The 25,473-nt window shown below is 47.1% G+C and overlaps 1 protein-coding gene across 7 annotated transcripts in view; it reads right to left on the bottom strand.

Moving 5' to 3' along the window:
- Eomes (eomesodermin) overlaps positions 1 to 24,975 on the bottom strand; it is a 29,822-nt gene extending 4,847 nt beyond the window's left edge. For 4 of the 7 annotated variants that reach the window (XM_087562493.1, XM_087562492.1, XM_087562494.1 and 1 more), the window contains exons 1-2: positions 1,683 to 3,034; positions 455 to 609 (exon numbers count right to left, since the gene is read on the bottom strand). In XM_087562493.1, coding sequence (XP_087418619.1) covers positions 455 to 609; positions 1,683 to 2,572 — 1,045 coding nt within the window. In that variant the 5' untranslated portion in view covers positions 2,573 to 3,034. 7 annotated transcript variants of the gene reach the window in all.
- Positions 24,976 to 25,473: the final 498 nt, after the last annotated feature.

The following is a 25,473-nucleotide window of genomic DNA, read 5'->3' as shown; positions in this document are numbered from 1 at the left end:
TCCTTAATCAAAGTATTCCAATCACCAACGTCTCCAAACTGAAAAACAGAGCCCAGAGGAGGGGAGATGGCTCTTGACTGCTGGTCTGAGGCCTTAAGCTGGAGGGGGAAGTGCCTCACCGAATACTTAACTTTTCTAGATTAAGTTAAAGGTGGCCTAGGCTTTCTCAAGAGAATTCTAAAACGCCAGGAACATTTTCCCAGGAACTTTCCCCAAACCCAGAACTTCATTTGGCTCTTCATTTCTCAAATATAGCCTCACAGGGTCAAGGTAAAGGTTTGATATATAATGAGAAACAAGAAAAAGGACGGAGCAAATCTCTCCCCGGCAGCAGAAGGCAGCTACAATGCTAACATCTCCAGGCCCCGGGTTGAGGTGACAAGCTTGATTTAAATGCGGCCGGTCCAGCACTGGAGCTCAGATCTCTTCCGGCCCAGGCCTCCTCTCTCCTCACCCTGCATGTTATTGTCCGCTTTGCCGCACGTCACCCACTTTCCCCCTTGGAAGCGCCAGTGGTTAGGGTCCGCCAGAACCACTTCCACGAACACATTGTAGTGGGCGGTGGGATTGAGTCCATTTATGTTGAAGCTCAGGAAAGGAAACATGCGCCTGTGCAAAGAACAGAAGCAGAGGAAATGATTTCAGTAAGGGCGTCCAGGAGCGGCTCTGGCCCCCCGGACACATTAGGAGTCTGTAATAAACAGCAAACAAACAAAAAATGGTCACTACGGCCTGAAACTAAGAAAATGTTTTAAACCGACTTTTTTTTTTTTGAAAAGTCTCCAAATCATTTTCCCCCCCTAATTCAAGTGCTTCTGAGACATCCATCTACGCAATAGGGTCTTTCAAGTGCCTGCTGGTTTTCTTTCTGAAAATCCGAAAATTATTTTTAAAGGCAAAAGTGACTGAAAACATTAGGCTGGCGCGCGCCCGCTTGTACGTACACACACACACACACACACACACACACACACACACACACACACACATCCCGAGTCTTCTTTGAGTCCCTGTCTCCCAATATCCACTCTTCAAGAAGTAGCTGTTGACGCTTCGAGGGTGTGCCAGAACTTTCTGGTCCCTTCCCCGCCGCAAGCAGCCCCCACCCCCCTCAAACGCCTGGCTCCAGAAACTGTCTCCCCACCCACCAGCTCAAATCCGACTGCTCTCTGCTCTTCTTACAGGAGCGTCCCACCAAGTCACGCAGCTTTAGACAACCGCATTTCAAGCACTTGTGCGCAGGTCGCGGCCAGCTCCAGCCAGCTCCTCTTTCCCCATTCCGCCCACAAATCGCAGGCTGCAAACCCAGGAGCCAGCGGGTCACGCAGATCCGCCCTCAAGGGTCCATTCCCAAATTTCCATCTCCTCCTCCTCCTCCTCCTCCTCCTCCTCCTCCTCCTCCTCCTCCTCCTCCTCCTCCTCCTCCTCCTCCTCCTCCTCCTCCTCCCCCTCCCCCTCCCCCTCCCCCTCCCCCTCCCAGTCAACCCTGGTGAAGGTGACTAGAGGGGAGAGTAACGTGGGGTTCCGAGCCCAAGCCACAGGTGTGCGTTAGGATGAACGGGGACGCGAGTTTGGAGATATGATGTCCTGTCCCCTTTTACAGCACGCATTTAAACAGTCAAAAGCAGAGCGCACAGTGAGCCGACAACCCGGCGCCAGGGGCCCCTTCACCCTGTACTCACCTGCCCTGTTTGGTGATGATCATCTCAGTTTGGTGCCGATGGAATTTGAGCCATAGGGGCCGGTTGCACAGGTAGACATGGGCGCGGAAGCCGGAGCCAGGCACCCCTAGGCCCCCCAGTCCTCCGCAAGACCCGGCTGCTGAGGTTCCGGCGTATGGCCCGTAGAGCGGAGAGCCCTGGCCGTAGGGATAGCCTCCAGGACCGCCGGCCCCACCGCCGCTGCTACCGGCGCCGCTCCCGGAGCCCGTAGCAGGGCCGAACTGCGACCTCGCGGGCGGGCACACGGCGGCGGGGAATCCACCGGGGGGCAGCATGGAGCCGTAGGGGTAGCGCGCACCATTGGACGCGGGGTACACCGATCCGTGGGCCGCTCCGGCCGCCGCCGGGTACTGGAAGAGCGAGCAGGGCGCGGCGAGCTCGGAGCCCTGCGGTCCCGGCGACGGGAGGTAGTAGCGCTCCGAGCTCAGGCTGTCCATGGAGTAGCGCGCCGTGGCCGCGGCGGTGGCAGCGGAGGGCAGCTCCTCTTCCGCGCACGGGGAGCCCTTGCGGCCGTCCGGGGGCCCGGGCTTGGCCACAGCCGAGGCGCTGCCGAAGGTGTCCCCGGCGTCCGCGTCACTGAGCATGGCCGCGGGGGCCCCCGCTCCGGCGCCTGCGGGTTCTGCGCTCCCCGCCTGGCACGGGAGACTGCCCGGAAACTTCTTGGACGCTTTGTCTAAGTCCAGCCTCTGGGGCGAGGGGGCAGCACCGGGGAGGAGGCTAGCGCTCCCTCCACCTCCACCTCCCCCTCCCCCTCCTCCGCCTCCTCCTCCTCCGCGAGCACTCTCCAGCGAGTAGAAGTGCGCGCCCGGCAGGTTCACGGAGCTCACCAGTAGCTGCTCTCCCAACTGCATGCTTTAGCGAATCGCAGACGGCAGCCGGCTGCCTCCTCGCCTCCCGCGGCCTGGTTATAAAGGCCGGCTGGGGGAGCCAGCGCCCTCTTCCGAGGGTAAGGTAATGTCCCTTTCCTCCCTCGCCTGAGCTACCCACCTGCGGACCTGCGGGGCAGCTTCAGCGCGCGCCCCAATCCAGAGTCCTTTCCGCAAGGGAACAAACCCGGGGTTGTAGGTGTCCCTTTTCTTCCTCAAAGGAACAAACCCGGGGTTGTAGGTGTCTCCTTTCTTCCTTCCTTCCTTCCTTCCTTCCTTCCTTCCTTCCTTCCTTCCCTCTTTCCTTCCTTTTTTCCTTCCTTGTCTAATCTCTCAGGACCCCTACACTGACACCTAGGAAGAAGAGGACTTAGCTCTGAGTTTAGCAACCAGCTTTTTCCTCTCGGCTGGCTCTACCAATCCCTAGGCCTACTTGACCGCTTGGAAACTTGTGAGCTGTGGTTGGCTGCTTATATATGTGTGGCCAGGGAGGGGCTTCGCAGCCCCATGGCTAGGGGACTTTGCTATTGGCTGTTAGAGGTGACACTAATTCAATTATGTATTTATTAATTGGATCGGCTCGCCTTCGAGTTTCTTTTTCTCTTAGCCTGTTTGGCTGTTATTGCCGGTTTGGTATTTCTTTAAGCGTCTTTGGGGGACCTATATCCCACTGTGAGAATGGATCCTGGTGTCCCCGGTGTCTATATGGCGCTGGAGAAACGGGTTTGAAGTCTGCGAACGTGGTCTACCCCAGGCATAGGAATCATTCCTCAGCTCGGGTCTAGTTTGGCAGGTCCTAGAGGCCGGTACAGACGTCTATACAAGCTCCCTACTCGCAGGAAGGCGCAAGTCCTGGGTGTGTGTGTGCAAATCTGGGGGAGGGTGGGAGAGCGACCCAAAGTGTCAGCGCGCACCCTCCTTCTGACTTCCTGGCCTTCAACACACGGGAGCCGCTTTTTATTCTGTTCGGTCTTTTTACTTAAAGAGTTGGTGGAGAGAAACCTCGTGTTCAGCTTTTGGTATTCCAGAGATGGGGAGAGGATTCCGCGTCTGAATCAGAAACCCCAGCTTCTAGCCTCTGAAGTGGGCTGCCGAAGACCCAACATGAGCCAGACCGAAAGAGCCAAGCATTCAATATTACAACCGTGCTTTAAAAAAAAAAAAAACAACAACCAAAAACCGGCCTCCGGGAGGCAGTCACTTTCACTGCTTACAGTTTAAACAAAATTCCCTCTGCTCGGTTTTCCTGAACCCTGGATGTTTCCTACCTCCCCCAAGCCCCGCTTTCGCCAACATCTTTGGTGGGGACTGACACCAAGACACAAAGGTTCCCTAGCAGCTGTGCAGTTAAGATTCCCTGCGCCTCTCTGCGGCACAATACAGAAGGCAGAATAATTAGTGAAATAATCAGTTTGATATTGAATTAAGCTCCTTTGCTCCAGCTGCCTGTTTTTCCCCCCTGCGTTTCCGCAAACAGTCAAGGACGGGGGCGTCATATTTTCTTGTTTTATTATTACAGAAGGGGAACAACGTTTCGTTGAAGATGAGAAGCCTGAACATTATCCTCTAATAAGCAATTACGGACGCCTGCAGTAGTCGCTCCAGGAGCGCATTTTCCGGTCGAGATGTGGGGACTGCTTCCCCCAACCGAACGCGATCACACGGGAAACTTTTGCCTAGAACAGATGAGGTGGCCGCGGGATCTGCTAAGCGCTCAGACGCCAGCAGTGGAACCGCGAAGCTTTCCAACCTGGGTCCAAACCCCGGGAAGCACGAACATGGGCATGCCCGGGTTAGGGAGTGGAGCGGTCCTTTAAGGATTCGGATGCTGGGTGGGATTTCGATAGGAAAGTGTAGTGGGTCTTGGGCGCTCGCAAAGGTTTTCAAGCGATTTGGAACGACACCATTGTCGATTTTGGTTCAAAGAACCCGGGAGCTGGCATCCTGCGCGCTCGACCCTGAGATCTCAGAATTTGGTCTCAGGCTCTGGCATGGCAGCCTATCCAGGTTACCTTACTGTTTCTGGTTTTGTTTTGATGCAGAAAAACCTTAGGAATTATTTTTTTATTCCCCTCAAAGAGTCCGAGATATTCAACGTGATGATTCCACAAGGGGGATGCGAGTTCCAAGAAAGGGCCTCACTGCGCTGGCGACTCAGCCCGGAGTTACTGTGCTGATTCTAAGTCTGCGTTAGTCTCATCCTGAGCTGCAGGATGTCTGAGGGGAGAGTAGGTCTGAGACTGAATCTCACGTTATCTGCAGAGAGGGTGACTGAAGTTACATGTCAGTTTTGCATTATAACAGAGTCAGAAGTAGGGTCCCTTCAAAATACTTTGAAGAGACCCGGGAAGCACTGGCATGGCACAGTGCAACCACAGGCAATGGGCACCGTTCAGACGCACTCTGGCGCAAGTAACTCAGACCAGCTGTCCCTCTAACCACATCAGAACCGGGTTCATTCTATCCTACCCCTAGAGCAAGCTCATGAAGGAAGGCACATAGGTTCATTTCTAGTGCCATCAAATTACTGACTCGGTATAATTCAATCTGTGTAACAAGGATTTGAATGGATTCCTGGGACCCCCACCTCAGTAGATAGACTTTCATTTGATTTCTGACACATTTTACAGATGGAGAAATGAAGAGAAATCCAACACGAATCAAAAACAAGAACGCTAGGAAACTCTTTCAGGACCCGGGATTTTTGAGATTTTGGGGGGAATTTATTATTAATATTAACATTGCTGTTATATTTTAGTGTAACTGTCAATCACGAGATGCCTTCCCCTTTAACATGGTGAAAAGCACCGTTTCAACTAAAGATATTTCTCCCTAGCTTCATAGAGAAAAAACCAAATACTTCTATGATAATGAGTTTATATTTTATTACTATTATTTATGGAGCACCGGGGAGGACACATCTATGATTTTCTACTTGGGATGAGCTTCCCCCCCCCTCAGTAATAAAGAGAAAGAGAGGTAAAAGAATCAATGTTTTCTTGTGTCTCAGCCACACCGTAAAACCCAAGTCCTCTTTTCCAGAAGAGAAAGAGAAGCACGGGCCAGGCAGCCCTCACTTAGCCTGGGTGAATTAAATAGCAGGACCTTCCGCTCTGTTTGCTGTTTGATTTCAATTACACCCCGAGCTTCGTGAAATCCAAATGAGACATTTATTGAAAGGTGCCTGGTTTTCTGTGGCTTAACAGACAGTGATACATTGAACAGAAATGTCAGCAGTGGGGAGGAGATCCCTGGCAGTACCAGACCCCAGTGGTGGCTGGGTTCACTCAAATGCTTCGCAGCCTGAGATTGAGCACGCAGGAAACCTCTAGAGGCTGAAGGAAGCCAAAGCCAAGTCTAGGTGTGAGCATGTTAAAGACCCCCTGCTTGTCCCAAACAATGCCAACTTTGTGCCACCAGATCACGTCTTGGTGATGACACCTACTTGGCCTGTGGTCTCTCTTCTTCTCCTTATAGGTAGACCATAGTAATGCCTGAATTTGTTAAAAGTAAAACTAAGAGGCTTTGAGGACCACAGCAATACCATGCATCACACAGACACACACACACAGACACACAGACACACACACACACACACACACACACACACAGCATGAATAAATTACAAAAGAGAATTACAGATCAGTGCAATGATATATGGTTTAAAGCCCATCCACTCCCCATCCCCCAGACAACCAAGGGGGCCCATATAAATGCCCCAATAAATTCTATTATTTTCACCCTCACTAAAAATGTGTTATCAAAACACGGTCCATGTTATTCAAACACTTTGTAAATTCTGAACAGACTTGCTGCATGCTCTCCTTTTAACCCTAGGAAAACATTCCAACATTAACGGGTCACCAGCACTTTGCCTGGACTCTGGGAAAATGTCAATGGGTTTTTTGTGGCAAGTTGGTCCTTTTCCTATTTATCTATGGCCCTCTCTTTGTTGATGTTACATTTTATTTCAGCGTCTCAGGTTCACTGTTCGCCCCTTTGTTCTCTGATGGCCAGATCTACTACCTCAGCCCTGTTTCCCAAAGGGACAGGGAGCTTTCTCCACTGTAAGCTGGCTTGCCTTCCTTCCTTCCTTCCCATCCTTCCTCTCCATATCCCCCTTTTCCCTTCTAGAAAATGTCCTACAAAATAAACATTTTGACAAGGACAAGTAATCCTTGAGAAATCTCACCCATACAGTTTCACTTTCGTGAGGATGTATTTAAGGTTTTTCCTGTGGGGACATTGAAATAGATGGATCGCTTTGCTTAAAAACAAAACGTCAGTATACATACTGAGATAGACCACTCATACCTATATATGTATATGCGTGTGTGTATGTGTGTGTGTACCTTCATGCACACATACACATACGTACATATATACATACACACACAATTAAAAGGAGGCCAAAGACCATGAATTTGAGATGGGGATAGGTGGGCAGAATTAGAGGGAGGAAAGGGAGGAATGAGGGTGATATAATCACATTTACTTTTAAAAATAAAATAAATAAATCTTCAGACCTACAACTGCGGGCAGCAAAGGATTATGGTAAATTCACGTATCCTTTTCAAACAAAAGTAAGCAAGTGAAACTGGTATCTTCACTGGTATAGTCTTAGATCACTGTGAAGGTGAAGAGGAAGGAGAATCCTGGAATGAAAGTTAACACATATGCTAGAAGTTTCTTTGTACAAATGATAACTTCTCCTACGGTATAGTATGGTATATAATATACTATACATTACCCTTATTGTACATTATATATTCATATAAAGACATAGTAACATAGTATATATAATACATTGTATCTAGCATATATAGTATATCTTATATACCAAATATAGCACATATGGCATATATAACATATATGCTACAGTATCTAGCATCCTATAGCATAGCCAGGAATCTCTGACAGGAAGTCTATGATCTTCATTTACATTTCTTAATGAAAGTTTTTGTTGTTTTGGGGGGCTTTTTTTGTTTGTTTTTCAAAACAGGGTTTCTCTGTATAGACCTGGATATCCTGAAACTCACTCTGTAGACCAGGCTGGCCTGGAACTCAGAGATCTGCCTGCCTCTGCCTCCCCAGTGCTGCGGTTAAAGGCCTAGACCATCTCTGCCCAGCTGTTCTTTAACTGTAAGTGACTATCAAGACTTAGCTGCTGCTCAATTATCACACCTAGCCTCTTTGCCCTGTTTTGGGAGAACTTTTATTCACACAAATAAGAAAAGCCATGTGAGGTGAAAACCCAAATTGTTCTGAGCACATACAGTATTTGAACACGTGGTTCACTACTGCAAGCCTAAGGGGCCGGAGCCGTGAGGACCCCTGCATGTCCTCCTTACTTTTCTTCCTCGAACCAACTTGGCACTTGCTGGGCGCTCATCTGCCAAGGGAGAGAGAGTGGCCACTCCATCTGAACTGGGAGAGCTAGCCGAGCTCCCAACCAGGCTCTCAGCTCTGTAAGCATAAGGACTAAAGTGAAAGGGTGGTGAGGACTTTTGTACTTAAAAGAACAAGAAGACAAACCCTTCCAAATCAATAGGCATGAAACTTTCACCCTATTTAGACTTAGAGATAAAAACTATTTTTTAAGAGACCCTTTCTACCCTCAAAGACTATACATGTGCTTCTGCGTGCGTCCCCCCTTTCAGTGCTAATATCTCCTATAGGGAAAACGGGGGGGGGGTGGGCAGCAGATACTACCAGCATTAGAATAGCATCAGCATCGATTGTTAAGAGCATTATCTTGTCTCCAGGTACAAATAACACACACACACACACACACACACACACACACACACACACACACTGTGTAACTAGACTGTGCATCACTGGGAGAGTAGGCACAGCTTTGGAAAGGCTCCCTCAGAAGTCTCTCCTGACACAGGTTCTCGGGATGTCTCTGCACATTGGATCCCCACCCCACCCACTCCCATTCCATTGAACCAAGGCTCCAAAATGACGTGGGGCAGAGAGAATCTTTATCCAGGCCCTGTGCTAGAAATGGAAAGAAGGCTAGTCTGTGTTGGAGGCAAAGACTTGGCAGATATACCAGCCCCTCAGATAGCCGAGGGAGGTGGATGAGACCAGTTCAAGTGGGGGAGTGGGGGGCAACAAAGCAAAACAAAACAAAACAAAAAAAAAACAAAAAAAAAACACCAAAAAAACAAAAAAAAAAAAACCAAAACAAAAACAAAAACAAAAAACAAAACTCAACAAACACAAAGGTTGAATCTTTTCCCCTTTTTAGACTCTTTAGACAAAAGCAACATTCAGCATTGCAGATGTGCATGGCTCTGACCAAGCACCTTAAATAAACCACAAGTACGTCTCTGGGCCTGGGCTGTCGCTGGCCTTCAATCCCAGCACTCCTGAGGTGGAGGCAAAGGCAGGCAGATCAGGCCAGCCTGGTTTACAGAGCGAGTTCAAGGACAGCCAGAGAAACCCTGCCTCGGAAAAACCAAACCAAACCAAACCAAAGCAAAAATCCTAAAGGAACAGAACCTCTTATTTCTCCGGTCGTAATGGAGTAGTAACACAGCGCACAGAGAGAACAACCACACCAAGCCCAAAGGAAGGCTCTGTGATTTTCCATTAGACAGACACCCTTTTTCCCAAAGACACGAGGCTGAACGAAGACAAGCAAACTCCAGCCTCGTTTCTACCCAGGGACCCCCCAGTCTGGTGGGGGCGGGGGAGAGGTCAAAGGCAACAGGAAGCAGGAATAACTCTGAAGTGTAGAAGGGCGTCCCCAGCTGTTCTAGCCCCTCCTTTCCATTTCTGGGGTGCAGGGCTGAAATTCTGAGACCTCTCTAGGGAGCGCCGCTGGAAAGATGCACTTCAAAGGGAAGCAAGGGTCTGGGGCCCCGAACCCTGGCGTGCCTTCCGTCTACTCAAACGGTCATTAGCATTCTGTTTTTCCCAGGGTCTCCTCCCGCCCCATCCAAACCGGACTTTGCTTCGGGAAATGGGGCCTTAAGATTAGGGTTACTTCTCCACCTATTGGGTACCGGCCAGACCTGGAAGAGGTTGAGAGATGGGGAGGCTTGGGGTGAGTGATGGCTTCAGGAACCCAGGATAGGAAGGGCAGAAATCTTCCCCTTGCATCACCTCCCTGTGGGTTCCTGTGAGCCATAGAGGAGCTGGGCAGTGAGGATCTACTGAAGGCCAGGATGGCTAGAAGCCTTGACAGGGCACATGGTTCGACATCCTCACATTGACTGGGGAAGAGGCACCTGGAAGGAGCACTCGGTCCTCACAGAGCATCCTGCATCCAGCTGGGGACTGACTTCCCCAATGCACAAGAAAGAGAATCAGTGTAGCTGCTCACTGTAGGCGCCTGGCCTCCCTACCATATCTTGATATCAGGTCCCTGGTGGTCACTGACTGCATTTCATACAGGAGCCCTCATCCTTGCTTAGACAGGTGAAGGGGACCCACGTGCACCGTGCCCAGCTGGAAAGGGTAGCAGAGAAAGCTGGTCTGCAAGGTCTGGGCTGGGAGGGTCTCAGAGGAGTGTGAGTCTTTGGGTTTGGGGGACAGGGGGTGGGGGTTGGATTCGGGAGAAAACAAACTGACAAACATTCAGTGCCCGTTCTTCATTTTATATCGACCCTGACAGCACTGGGGTGGGGTCCAGGGTCTCCTGCATCCTGGCAAACATTCTGCCAAGTGAGCTACATCCCAAGCCCCACTGTCCATTCTTTGGGACGAATTGCAACCCATAGTTATGTATGTATGAGTGTATGTATGTATGCATGCATGCGTGGATATGTGTGTATGTTTGTATGTATGTATGTATGCATGCATACATGGATATATGTGTGTATGTATGCATGGATGTGTGCATATGTATGCATGCATACATGGATGGATGTGAGTATGTTTGTATGTATGCATGCATGTATGGATATATGTGTGTATGTATGTATGCATGGATGGATGTGTGTGTATGTATACATGTATGTATGTATGCATGCATGTATGTATGTGTACTTTGTTAGGATTTCACTATGTAGCCCACATTGGCCTGCAATTCCAGAGATCCCCCTGCCTCCTCACATACTTGGATTACAGATGTACCACACAACGATAGGTCTATAACTCCAGTGGAAAAATCTTCAAGTAGAAATAACCATAAAGTGAGGGGACCACTCGGCCTGCTGGGACCTCGGCCTGCTGGAACTAGGCCAAGGTCTTGGCCTACCTTCTCCCAGGAAGTCTCTCCTTTTACCTGTGTTAGATAGGCATGAGGGACCCTATTTCAGGGGTAAAGAAGCTGAAGGTGACATGAAGTGACCGACTGAAGGGCGTATAATCTGTGGGTAGCAAGGTCAGGCAGAATGGGACGGAAGTTAGGGAAGTTTCCCCTCAAACTCTGAGGCCCTTAACAGAAACAAACAAACAAACCCACAGAAAAGAAAGGAAGGAAGAAGAAAAGAAAGAAAGAAGGAAACAAAGGAAGTAAGGAGTAAAGGAAGAAAGGGAAGAAGGAAGGAAGAGAGGGAGGAAGGAAGGAAAGAAGGAAGGAAGAGAGGGGGAGGGAGGGAGGGAGGGAGGGAGGGAGGGAGGGAGGGGGCCTGGAGATCTTTCGTGGGGCCTTTTGCAGGGAGGCAACGTCCAGGTCCAGTTCGATCTCTGACCCTCCCTCCCTCCAACTTTCTTTTTCTCTTCCCTCTCCCAGCCAAGGGGCCCCACCTCTGACCCCTAGGCTTGCTCTAGGCTAGGGTTGGTGGGGATCTTGGGATGTCACTTTCAGTTTCTTAGTCTTAGCCTGACTTAGGCTGACAGCGGGGAAGCCAGAAGCTGTCCTTTGCTCTGTTCCAGGGACTCTGCAGTTGGTAAGAATCCCTCCTTGCAAGATGCTGCCGTGGCGCAGAAGCAGTGAAGCCAGCTCTTTTCGGCACTGGGAGGGCACCGCGCCGGGTTGGCCAAGTGGCTCTTACACCGCCGGTCTGCTCCAGCAGTGTGGGTGGGGGCGGTGGGTCAATTACAGCCTTAATTCCAGCGCTTAAGTCCACTGTGGCCAGGGCACACCCCACGACTTGCATCTTCGAACGCCCACCAATACTGGAGCGCCCCCATTCCCATCCCCCACAAACGCCTACCTAAACCAGATTTTCTTGATTGGAAAGGTATGAGAAACAGGACCCCAGAACATCTCAGTGAAGTTTTTTCCGACCTCTACGGCAGATGGTAACTAGACGCCATGGAGTCCACAACAGTTGGAGAAGCTAACAAAAATACAGTACGTTATGCGTAGTAATACCTTAATAAAATATACACTTAATATATACTTAAAATATACTTGACAATATTTGTCAGAAGTTTCTTCCTTTTTCTTTTCTCCTCCTCCTTTTCCCTCCTCCTCCTTTTCTTCATTTTTCATTTTTCCCTTTCATTTTTGTCGCCTGGTTACTGCTTCTTCCAGTGTCCAGAACCCTAGGCAAACGGGATTCATTTTAACCGTGTGTCCTTTCTGAGGCTACTATATATAGGACATAGGTGCGCCTGAACTGTCCCCCACCCATCTGCTCGCTTTTGTATCCGCATCTTGCGTCAGTTTTCACTTAAAATACGCCTTGAAGTTGGAGCCTGGTAAGACCAGCGCGTTTGCACACCTAGGCACACAATGAGGAGCGCTTTGAAAGTTTAGTAATGGAAGGAGAAAGAACACGATCAAAATAGGTTTTATGTAAACATTTTTAATTAAAATTTCGTATTGGCTCGATGATTTTAGAACTCTGGGTGCGGCTGCGTATCCAACTTGCTGTCCTGTCCCGGGTGCTGCGCGAAGCTCCGGGAGACTCGAGTTTTGAGCTACTCGAGGCTCTGCACCCCACTTGCTCAGAGAGCACAGAATCCCCACCTGGGTCTCACGGTAGGAGTTTCCCTCTCTAAGAGAAAACCCTATTGTTTGTCCTCTGAGACACCCAGAAGCTGGTAAACAAGGTCTGGGACTAAGTTCCGAGCTCCCAACTCTGGTGGGAGGAGGAGTTATCTGCTAGACAGCCCTCCCCCCCCCAAACTGCCCCAGGTCACATCAAAGAGGAGAGCCTGGAGGAGACCTTCGACAGTGTTAGCATCCCGCTGGGCTTGGCTGCTAGGGGTTGAAGTGATGAACCGGTCCCAGGAGAGACGCAGCAACTTTGTAAATCCCACCCCAAGTCCTTTTGAGAGGTGGAGCATCCTACGCCATTTTAATCTATGGAGTAGCGTATGTGCCGGCCATCGTGGGGTGCCAACATGCAAACTGCATTGTGGGGAGGTCAGTCCCAGGTCCTGGGGAAGCTGGTGGTAGTTATAGATAGCCCAAGTCCACCGATAAGAGAGTGTAAGAAATAATTAAACAGGGTAATACAGTGGCTTCCAGTTTGGCCTGTATGTTATTAAAATAACCTGTAGTTATTAAAAGTTCCGGTGCCTGGGGACCACTCCAGAACAATTACATCAGAATCTCTGTGCACGAGACCCAGGTGCTTGGTTTTGCTTTGGATAAAGATTGTGACTTGCAGTAGACTTGAAGATGGCTAAGTTTATGGGCTTGGGGGGGGGGGGGGGGCTGTCCTTAGAGTTGACAGGGAAGGGGAGGTGACAGCTTGGAGAAAGCTGAGAGAGCTCCTGGCCCAGCCTGCATTGCTGATAATCTGCTATTGGCAGTAGAATTGCTAAAGGGGGGATACTTATTTAGTAATTTATTTTTATTTTTAAGACAAGGCCTCTTGTAGACCAGGCTGGCCTCCAACTCATTATGCAGTCAAGGAAGACCTTGGACTCCTAACTCCCCTGCCTCCTCATTCTGACTGCCAGGATAAATAACACCTGTATAGAGCCACCATATTACGACATCTTACTCCACGCCATTTGTATACGATAGTAACAATTTTATTGGATCTTCAGTGAGTTTGTCCACTGAAGCCATGGAAAAAGTATTATTCACTCTGAGGTGAAGTATTACTTTTATTATTTTATGTGGATGACGAGGGCTTCGTCTTCATGCATGCCTGTGTATTATGCCCGTGGGTTGCCTCCCCCCGCCCCCCAACTGGAGTCATGGAGGGTTGTCAACTGCCATGTGGGTGCTGGGAATTGAACTGGGTACTCTGGAAGAGCAGCCAGCACTCTCTTACCCTCTGAGCCATCTCTCATGGGATATTTATTTAGTTCTCTATTAGTCTTGTGGGGAAGGAAGCATCGTTTGCCTTGCTGGATGTTCATGAGCATACGTCATATTTAAGTTTAGCGAAAGCTCCTTGGATGGAACCCAGAGCTGCACTTTGTCATTGGTTGCACACATTTCCTCTTAATTGTTTGTCTTTTGACTTAATGAAGCTTAACACAGTGGCAATATTGTAGCCAATGAGATTATCCAAGGTGCAATTGTTGCTAATTAAAAATTTGAGGAAAGGGAGTGGAGGGAGGGAAGGTGGGAGTAAAAAAAAAAAAAAAGAAAAAGAATTTGACATGTTGGAATTTAAACTAATATTTACATTTATGGGTATGTGCCGTCTATTTAATGACACCATGAAATGGGCAGTGCTTTTTAAAATATTTGACAAAGGTTTATAAATCATAGTTGGAATCCTTTAGAAAAAATATTCAGACTGGGCTTGGGGCAATGTACCTGTAAGCCAGCACGTGGAAGGCTGATGAAGGAGGATCCTAAGTGTGGGGTCAGCCTGGACTACAAAACACAAGTTCAAGACCAAGTCTGACTCTGAAAAAAAAGTCATCAAACTTCTCTTTCCTCACTAAAATAGTTAAGGAAGTAAAATATTGTTTCTTTGACCACTGGGAAGAAAATTAAACTTAGCAATAAAAATTTAGTATTTCAAACAATAACTGCTTAAAATTTATCACAAAGAAGATGCTCCTTCCTCCCTTCCTTGTATGTATATGGTGCATGTGTGTGCATGTGTGGGCATGTGGTACATGTGTATGTGTGTGCCTGTGTGTGTGTGCCTGTGTGTGTACATGTGCGTGTACGTGTGTGCATGTGTGTGTCTGTGTGTGTGTGCTTGTATGTGTGTGCCTGTGTGTGTACCTGTGTGTACATGTGTGTGCATGTGTGTGCATGTGTGTGCATGTGGTACATGTGTATGTGTGTGCCTGTGTGTGTGTGCCTGTGTGTGTGCATGTGTGTATGTGCTACATGTGTGTGCATGGGTGTGCATCTGTGTATGTGCTACATGTATATGTGTGTGCTTGTATGTGTGTGCCTGTGTGTGTGTGTATTGTGTGCCTGTGTGTGTATGTGTGTGTATGTGGTACATGTGTATGTGTGTGCCTGTGTGTGCATATGTGTGTATGTGGTACATGTGTATGTGTGTGCCTGTGTCTATGTGTGTGCCTGTGTGTGCATGTGTGTGTATGTGTTACATGTGTATGTGTGTGCCTGTGTGTATGTGCCTGTGTGCGTGTGCGTGTGTGTGTGTGTGTGTGTGTGTGTGTGTGTGTGTGTGCAGAATCCAGAAGAAGGCAATTTAAACCCCCAGCTGATGGCTCTAAGAGGTGCTTTCTTTGGAATGCGGTTAAATTATGAGAAATGATCACTTCCCAAAGAGGAGGTCTGAGGGAGCTTATTGGTCTCTTCTACCACATTGAGAAGCAGGAGGATGGCATCCAAATCATCTAGAAGGAACTAGTCTTTGCAGCATGCTAGTCTTCCAACACCTGGATCTTAGACTTCTCAGGCTCAGGAACAGCCAGAGATCAATCTCTGTTGTTTGTAAGCCATTCTCGCCCCTAGCCTATGGCACTTTGTTACAGCCTGAATGGACTAAGACACCAAAGGATAGACAGGTTGTAGAGTATGGAGGCCTAAGATACCCTGGAGGTTGGATCCAATTTAAATCTTGTGGAACTTGGGAAATCATCTAGAAGGGCTACAGGCTACCCCTGAGAGACCAACTGGAGCAACTGATGACAAAGTCTGGTGACAAAGGAGAGGAGGTGCTTCCTAGTTTCATAGGTGTGTCATTGCCCCGATTGGGTCTCTGAACAAACTATGACACATCTGGAGGACAAGATCCAGCCCCTTCAGTGACTCAGTCCAGCACCATCAGAGAACAGTGACAGGCAGTATTCTCTCCTTCACCATATTCTTTCTCTCCTTGTTACTCTGACCCCTTAAAGGATGGAGAGGAGGTGGAGGAGAATTGAACAGACTCACTGCCTCTGAGAGTCCTCCAGCATCCAGGAAGGACTTCCTTCTTTTTGTTACTGTTTGTTTTTCCAGAGATGAGGTATGGCTATGCTGCCCAGACTGGCTTTGAACTCATATGCTGAAGGAAGCAGCTCTCTTGCCTCTGCTTCTAGAGTTAGGAAGGGATGCTCTAACTTAAAAGGACATTCCAAGCTGTCAGGATTGCATTTAGTTGTGAATTACGAAGCTCAGCTACATTTTCTACATTTTAAATTTCTGCAAGCCATCATCCATCTGCATATCTTTCTATCTCATTATCTTCCTATCATCTATCTTCTGTCATATCTATCAATCTATCTACTATCTATCATCTATCTACTACCTATCTTCCATCAATCTATTTATTTATCACCTATCTTTCATCTATCTGTCAATCTACTATTTATTATCTATCTACTATCATCAATCTAATCTATCGATACATAGCTATCACCTATCTACTATCTATCATTCTTTCTAATATATCAGTCTATGTATCTATCCATCTATCATCAATCTAATCTACCTCTATCAATACATATCTATCATCTATCTATGTTCTATCATTTATCTATCTGCCATCTATCTACTATCTAGCATCTATATCTGTATGTATTTATCATCTATCTATCTTTCATCTATATATCAACCTACTATCTATCTATCATCAATCTAATCTATCAATACATATCTATCATCTGTCTGATGATCTATCTATCATCTATCTATCTTCTATCTACTTATCTATCAATCATCTATCTGTCTGTCTATCATGTCATCTATCTACTGTCTGTCTATCTATCTATCTATCTATCTACCTACCTATCTATCATCTGTCTATCTGTCTGTCATGTCATCTATCTACTGTCTGTCTATTTGTCTGTCTACTTATCTGTCTATCTATCTATCTATCTATCTATCTATCTATCTATCATCTATCTGTCTATCTGTCTATCATGTCATCTATCTACTGTCTCTCTACTTATCTGTCTGTCTATCTATCTATCTATCTATCTATCTATCTATCTATCTATCTACCTATCTATCCATCCATCCATCTACCTACCTACCTACCTATCTAGTATCTAGTATCTGTTTTCCTATCACCCACTACCCACCTACCATCCTCAGTTATTAGAACTACTGTGTGCTGACTACTTGCATTTCATCTGGGGCAGAGATGAGATACACAATGAGTACATTTTAGGGACAGAGTTAGAGACCTAAATACAGGTGCTTTCTGACCAGAGGCCATATGTTCCCCTAGAGTCTGTCACTACTTAGGCTCTCAAACCACATTCAGTTGGAATTGTGTAGTTCTGGCTAAAACACACTGATGTGCTAATTCCCCCAGAGGTTTTGTTTGGTAAAGTTAGAAGTCTTATTATAATCCATAGTACTAGTTTCAGTTCCTGACATTGAACATTTAACACTGACATTAATTAGTGGCTGAGTCGGGCTGGGGATTTAGCTCAGTGGTAGAGCGCTTACCTAGGAAGTGCAAGAGCCTGGGTTCGGTCCCCAGCTCCGAAAAAAAGAACCAAAAAAAAAAAATTAGTGGCTGAGTCATGTATCAATATAACAGAAACATTCATTTGTCAAAGCGTTTTAATTTTAGTACCTGACAGGAAAGGACTAAGATACATGGGGAGATATGAAATATTTTAATGTCACTAAGAAATAAGAATGAAGGCAGCCTAACCTAACAGGCCTATGCACAGAATGAGTGACATTCAAATTTACACTACATGCGTTAGCTTGGTGTCATTCCTGGTTTTGAAGGGTTTATAATTGACAGATGGTAGCTAATGCAGCCTTTCCCCTTGCCTATTGTGAAGAGGAAACCTTTGCCAAGACTTTACAATGTAAAAACCATTCCTGGTTCCTAAAGGGCAGAAATGAATCACTTTCTTTTTGGAACAAGCTGAGGATGGCCCAGAAATACCAACAACACTGCCTACGTGCCAGGGTCCTGGCATTCAAAGACAAGTGTGTGTGTGTGTGTGTGTGTGTGTGTGTGTGTGTGTGTGTGTGCGCGCGCGCGCGCGCGCGCATGGGGTTGGGGCATATATGTATGTATATAATGTATGTGGGAGGGTGGTGGAGAGAGAAGGAGGAGGAGGAAGAGGAAGAGGAGGAGGAAGAGGAAGAGGAGGAGGAAGAGGAAGAGGAGGAAGAGGAAGAAGAGGAAGAGGAGGAGGAGGAAGAGGAGGAAGAGGAAGAGGAGGAGGATGAGGAAGAAGAGGAGGAGGAAGGGAGGAGGAGGAGGAATAGGAGGAGGAGGAAGAGGAAGGGAGGAAGAGGAAGAGGAGGAAGAGGAAGAAGAGGAAGAGGAGGAAGAGGAAGAGGAGGAGGAAGAAGAGGAGGAGGAAGGGAGGAGGAGGAGGAATAGGAGGAGGAGGAGGAAGAGGAGGAAGAGGAGGAAGAGGAGGAAGAAGGGGAAGAGGAAGGGAGGAAGAGGAGGAAGAGGAGGAGGAGGGAATATTTTTTGACACCACAAGATGGACAGCTACTTGTGCCTTAAAGCAGGAGGCAATCTTCCTCAGGGCTTCTCACCAGAGGTAAGGACACTGAACGCCTCTCTTTAGAGCAAGTTTTATGACATGGCCCTGTTACTGCTCTTAGTTGAAGAAGTGATCATTTAGTTTATGGTGAAAGATCAGAACAGTTCAGTTTATTCTTTTTTAATCTATTAGTGCATTTTGTTATTTTATTTTTTTTCATGTTGTTATTTTATAATTTCACATATGTACATGATCTATTCTGGTCCCTCTCCCCCTCCCTCTGCTGTTCCTCACACATACACACCTCTGACAACCTCTCTCCCTTACCCCACCACCACCTCTGACAGCCTCTTTCCCTATAATGTTTTCTCTGTTTAGCTTATGCTTATAAATATTTTGGTTTTCCCTTTAAAAAAAAAAGAGGGGCTGGGGATTTAGCTCAGTGGTAGAGCGCTTACCTAGGAAGCGCAAGGCCCTGGGTTCGGTCCCCAGCTCCGAAAAAAAAGAACCAAAAAATAAAAAAAATAAAAAAAAAGAAAGTATCGCCTCCAGGTTTTTTCTTTCTTGTGGCAACACATTTCAGATTGGTATCAGACTTTTATTTATTTAGAAAATGATTATTGGTTTTGAGATCAGGTCTCACTATGTAGTAGTGGTATTATATTTTGAGAAATGGTCTCACTATATAGTATGGTCTGGCCTGGAACGCACAGAGATCCACCTGAGTGGTGGGGATGAAGGGGTGGACCACCATGCCTGGAGAGACTTCAACTTTTCTTCTCTATTTCTTTTTTGAGGCAGGGTTTCACATACCTCAGGCTGGCCTTGAACTACGAAGCTGAGGATGACCTTGAACTCCCTTTCCTCTCCTTATCCTCCTGCATCCACTCCCTCAGTGTTGGAGGTACCATGTAGTGCTATGATGCCCTTAAATATTTTTTCTAATTCATGAAGGGCTGCCTTTCCCATAGGCATATGTGATATGATACAGCTATCTATAACTAAGCTATAAGCTAGATCCCTGTCTTAATTTGTTTTCGATGGCTGTGATAAACACCATGACTGAAAGCAACTTGGGGAGGAAAGGGTTAATGTCCATCAGGGAGGGAAGGCAGGGTAGGAACTCAAGGGAAGGAGTTGGAGGCAAAAACTGAAGCAGAGGCCATGATGGGGTGCTGCCTTCTGGCTGAGGCCATGATGCTGCCTTCTGGCTTGCTTCTCAGTGCTTGTTCAGTTAGATTTCTTACACAGCCCAGGACCACCAGCTCATAGGTGACACCATCCACAGTGGACTGGATCCTTCCACATCAACCATTAATTAAGACAATTTCTCCGCACACTGATCTGATGGAGGCATTTTCTGAACCGAGGCTCCTGGAGATAACTCTAGATTGTGTCAAGTTGACAACAATGACTGAGGGGTGGGTACAAACCCGTGACCTAGAACCATTCTACCTCAGTGCACAGGGAGACCTCCGTGAACACTAATCCTGAAACACTTCCTAGAAATTAGTCCTAATAAGAAAACAGCTTATTAATCAAATCGGATAATGGAAAAGTCCATTCTTCCCCAATTGATCAATCTTAAGGAATTCCCCATTTCACCATCTCATGCCTCATTTCCTCCTCTCTCTCTCTTTTTTTTTAACCCCTAACAATGCTACAGATTGAACCTAGGGCTTCACGAGGGCAAGGCAGGAGCTCTACTACTGAGCTATTCGTTAGCTATTAGTAGTCCTCCAGAGCTGCAAACCTCACTCAAAATCTCCCTGGTCCTTTTAAAAAGTAGCACCTGTAATTAGAAATGCCACTTGGACCAGTGCAAGACCCAGATGACGAGAACACCCAGGACAACACGAAGCTCCATCCTTGTGCTTCTGAACACGCACTGTCAAAGAGCTCCGTAGCCAGCCCGGTTTCCCTAAGAGTTTTCCTCTGTTCATCTGTTGTTAGTCTTGGGAAATTCACCATGGACCCAGCAGAAAGGGAAAATGGGAAAGAGTGGAGGGCTCGCATTTGTGTCATAAGCAAATCCTTTCTAAATCATCAAGAGACTGCAGGACTGGCCACAGAGAGACTTCATTGGGGTTTTTATACAACTAAAATCAATCTGTCCGCTTTATCTGCTTGGAGCATACCAAGGCCGAACAAGAAATGTCACTAGGAGTTAGAGCTGCATGGAAACCTTCAAGGTGTCAATTGACCACATTTTTAGGTGTAGAAATGTTACATGGGCACACCACAGACTCACAGTGATTTACTTTTTTAAAATCGGCAACAAATGGACCTAGGAATCTACAAGGGAATAAAAATATCATGAGAGCCAAGCTGAGTTGAAGCAGGGTAACTCAGAAATCAATATTTTGCTTTTAAACTCTTAAAGGGAGACCCAGGAGGGCTGCACTCATTTTGTCCTCCCGAGCGACGCTCCTCAGAGGATGGGGGGAAAGTGGTAAGTGCGTCCCATACTTCAGCCCGGACAGTTACTACCAACAAGCCACTTGTTAGAATTCTCGGCTTTGCTTTTCTGGCGAGTAACTTTTTAATTGTTCTGTTATCTGATGCTGGTTTTAAAAGAATGTCACACTACGCAGTCCATAGGTGAGATTTTGTGCCTGTGTACTTGGTGGCTAAAGGGAGAATCCTCTTCTTAGATGCACTTGGCAAGAAGGGAGCTAAAAATGGCTTCTGTTGTATCTCAGCTGAGATTTTAGGAGGGCTAGGGATTAGAATCTGCTGTTATTAACTCAAACTCTCTTACATTCCTTGTACATTGGGAGGGATGTTTGCATATTCTCCTGGTGCATCTTCAATAGACGCATGGTAAACTGAGGACGAGGAGGAGTCTGTGGAGGTTTTTGCCCCAATGGGGTGATATTACTTTCCCTTAAAGATCCTATTTAAAACAAAATGCCAGATGCTGACTGCAGCTATTAGAAATCACAGATGCAGGTCCTGATGCAGAGTGAAGCATCTCCCGACGTCGTTCTTCGCTTACTGCCTGGCCTGTGAGCTCATACCCCACACACTGCTGCCCAAGCCATTTCCTAGCAAAGCCAGGAAGAGACAACCTCATGGACAATTTTATCTCATGTGTATGTGTGCATGTTTGTGTACTTATGATGCGTTGGTATGTTTGAGCATGTTTGTATACCATGCGTATGGTGTGAGTGCGCATGAGTATACATGCGTACACATGTGGTCTTCAGTCTCTGTCTGTTTTTTGTTGTTGTTGTTGTTGTTTTTTGTTTTGTTTTGTTTTGTTTTGTTTTTGAGGCAGAATTTCTCACTGGCCTAGAGCTCTCCTCTCCAAGTAGGTTAAGCTGGTTGACCAGTAAGTCCCCCAAATCCTCTTATCTCTGCCTCCCGAGCACTGGGCTTATAAGCATACACTATCACACCTAGCCGTTTTTTTTTTAAACATGGATTGTGAGGATTAAACTCAGGTCCTCATGCTTGCACGGCAAGCACTTTCCAAGGGAGCCATCTCCCCACTCCTCAGTTCTGTCACTTCCTGTTGATGAGAAATACTGGAACTAACCTAATGGAAGACAAATAATATGGACACAAAGCAAATGGCATTCCCATGTAACAGCATCTCTTACAGGATGGGAAAGGCAGTGGTTATAAATGCTGCTTTCCTGTGAACATGGCAAGGCATCACCGGAGTCCACAGAAACACCCATAGCTGATTCATCTGATGATGGAAGAACCATAGAGCGTGGCAGGGGTCAGGAGTTAACTAAGTGATCCCAAGTACAGCAGAAACCAAAGCTACCCAGCCTTCTCTTGCTCTGCACCTTGGAAGGACTCTTCAGCTGGGGCATCGGGGAGGGAAGGAGGAGGCTGCGACCGATCATCTGCTTTCCTATCGAGGCAGCAATTTCTGTCTTACCGAGACGCTAAACAGTGACTCAGTACATCATGCCGCTCAAATGTCGAGATACACAAATATTTTCAGATACGACACAATGAGTAAAGTAGAAGGGAAATCACACGGGACTTTGGAAAAGGATAAACATTATGTATAATTACACGTGTGCGCATGCGCACATGTGTTTTCCTCCCGATTGAAGCCAAAGCTGTTTCCATTACAGCAATTTTATTATTAGCGATCCCTATTATTATTTAACTATGATAAACAGCATTCTAATAGACGAATTTCCGCCCTTGATAGAATTTACATCGTGGGGGGTGGTGAGACGGATCAATGTGAAAAGGCACTTGCGACCGAGCTGACAACCTGAATTTGATCCCAGGACTCACATAGTGGAAAGAAAGAACGGATTCTAATAAACTAGCCTATGACATCCAAGCATGTGATGGGGTGTGTTCACACACATGCATGCTCGTGCAAACACACACACACACACACACTTAATAAGTAAAATGTAATAAAAATTTAAAAAAAATAATTTACACTATAGTTAGGAGGAAAAAAAATAAGACGACAGACAAATACCTGGGCCGTGTCTAATTTCTCCTAACCACTTTATATTTAGTTTAACTAAGTATTTTATATTTATATTTTTTGCATTGTCTTAAATATTTGAAAACAATAAATGAATAGATGTGGCTATTTTTAGAGTCCTATTTAGTCTGTGCTCGACAGTCTTAGATAGAAATTTACCCTCATTCTCTGTGTCTTCATCAGTGTGGTAGGTCATCCCCCCCCCCCCCCCCTTGGACCTGACTGGGTTGGGAGTCAGCCAGGATGTTGGCTGCCCAGGCTTCTCTGGAAGTTAATTCATCTGTTGCTTGTATTTGTGGCAGAGCATTGAAGTTGCCGGGGTCTTATTTTTGAAATTCAGGGAGTGAGTGATGATAAAAACATTTGCCCTCTTTTCCTAGGAGGGGAGTCACAAATAAAGATCAGTGGGGATTTCCTCTCTAGGCAGGAAGAGGTGCTGGGCACCCAGAGGGGGGTGGAACTCAGTACCTTCCCTGGAAAGATCAAAGAGTCAGGTTCACTTCAGGTCTCTTGCTTGCACGAACCAGTGTTGAGTCTGTGGGTGCTGTGAGGGGGAACAGCTGAGGTAGGGCAAGGAGCTAGTGTGTGTGTGTGTGTGTGTGTGTGTGTGTGTGTGTGTGTGTGTGAGAGAGAGAGAGAGAGAGAGAGAGAGAGAGAGAGAGAGAGAGAGCGCGCGCTCTGAGGAATGGATGACACACCACTGTGGTACCCGGGTATCCTCAGAGCCACACCACAATGAACCTGAATGTTAACTCTCTCTGGTAGTGATGTACCTTCTAGGCGTGTGATCTTTAGATTTCCAAGGCTGACTTTTCTCTTTTCTTACCACCCTTTCCTCTTTCCCTGTACCACACAGTGAGTGTTGTTCAATGTGTGTGCAATATGGTGCCTTCAACTTCCGTGCAAAAGCTGAGAGTGGCCACTTCCCATCTTGCCTTTCACCAATTCTATGTTCTTTGTGCTCTAAATTGACTCATGGATTTCAGGTAATTTCTGTTTGTTTGGTTATTTGGGGGAAGGTTGTGGGGAGTTCAGGACAGGGTCTCTCTGTATAGCCTTCGCTATCCTAGGACTGACTCACTCTGTAGACCAGGCTGGCTTTGACTCACAGAGATCAGTCCATCTCTGCATCCTGACTGCTGGGATTAAAGGCGTGTGTGACCACAGTAACTTCTGGATTTAAGGCTGTTTGGAACACTTGCATTTCTCCTGGCTTCTGATCTTTTGAGGCACACCCCTCAGCCCCCAAGCTCCAGTTCCCAGCTCCTGAGAAGACTTTCCTTCACCTTGCTTAGAGCACAGAAGCACAGACCCCTCTCACACCCCAGCCAAAGACCAGCACTTTTAAGAGAGGAAGGCAAAGCAACCTTGTATATTCTCTGTAACTCTAAGTAACAACTCTTTGCACTAAGCCGTGAGTGTCTCTGCTATAGCCCACTCTTTAGCTCCAGTACGGGAGAGGCAGCCGCCATCTCTACATAGCAACTGCTTAAGCCTAGAGTCTGACTTTTGCACCCTTCTAGTGACTGCAGCCGGCTGCCTCTGGGGATGTAGTTCACAGAACTATTAAGATCAGCCTTTTCCCCTTCCCTCCCCTCCCCTCCCCCTTCCTTCTTCCCCTCCTCCTCCTCCTCCTGGAGGCAGTCGGGCCCCTTTCCCTTCTGAAGGGTGTCTGGCAGTTTATCTTCTCTCCACAGTGGGGGACAAGTCCAGCTTCCCTTCCACACAGCGGCGGGTCTGTGCCTGGCCCCCACTGCCTCCTTCAGCTGTGTAGAACTGTGGTCCTACCGTGACTTCCTGTTTCCTCAAACCGTGCAGAAGCAGTTCTCGAATTTTCAAAATGACCAAACAAACCTAAGAAAGGCTGCCTTCACTGGAGCCAGACTTACCACTGGAGCTGATAGGGTCTCACTGTGCCTCCTGCAGAAGCCTTTCCAGTCGCTGACAGCATTTGATGTGCAGACACTCAGAGATAACAGGAAACCGAGGACTCTAAATAGGATTAAGTTTCAGGTGCCCACATTTGGTAGTTGGCCTGATAGTATGTTTTCTTGACTGCTGCTACTGCTGCAGCTGTGTGTGTGTGTGTGTGTGTGTGTGTGTGTGTGTATGCGTGTGTGTGTATGTGTGTGTGAGTGTGTGTGAGTGTGTGTGTGTGTGTGTATGTGAATGTGTGTGTGTGCGCGCGCATGCGCGTGCCTATGCTTATACTGGTGTGTCTGCCTGGGTTTACTTGCATGTTTTATGTTTTGGGTAGAGGTCAGAGGTCAATCTTGGGTGCTGTCCCTCAGGAGCTGTTTTTCTTTTTTTCTTTTTCTCCTTCAAAGAAATGAATGAATTGGGGCAGCGTGATGTGTTCAGTAGCTCAAACCTGACAGCCTAGATTCCATCCCTGGATCCACATGGTGGGGAGGGGTTGGGGGGGTAGAGAAACAACTCCCCGAACATGCGCACACGCATGCGCGCACGCATGCGCACATAAAGATGGAAAAAAAAACAGAAACAAAGGGAAAAGACCGAGTTGGCATGTTTTTAAATTTCTTTTGTAGAATTGTGTGTGTGTGTGTGTGTGTGTGTGTGTGTGTGTGTGTGTGTGTACAAACTTGTTAAGGAGGGGAGGAAAGAGAAAACGAGAGTAGCCGCTCCACAGTATCAGCTATTGACAGTTCAATAAAAGCATTTTGCTAAAATAAACAAGAATCCCTGAGCACTTGCTGAC

Source organism: Rattus norvegicus, chromosome 8 (assembly GCF_021556685.1).
Source record: "Rattus norvegicus strain SHRSP/BbbUtx chromosome 8, alternate assembly SHRSP_T2T, whole genome shotgun sequence".
In the NCBI taxonomy this organism is placed as follows: domain Eukaryota; kingdom Metazoa; phylum Chordata; class Mammalia; order Rodentia; family Muridae; genus Rattus; species Rattus norvegicus.
The sequence above is the reverse complement of the archived record's forward strand: the minus strand, read 5'-3'. Positions and strand labels throughout refer to the sequence as shown.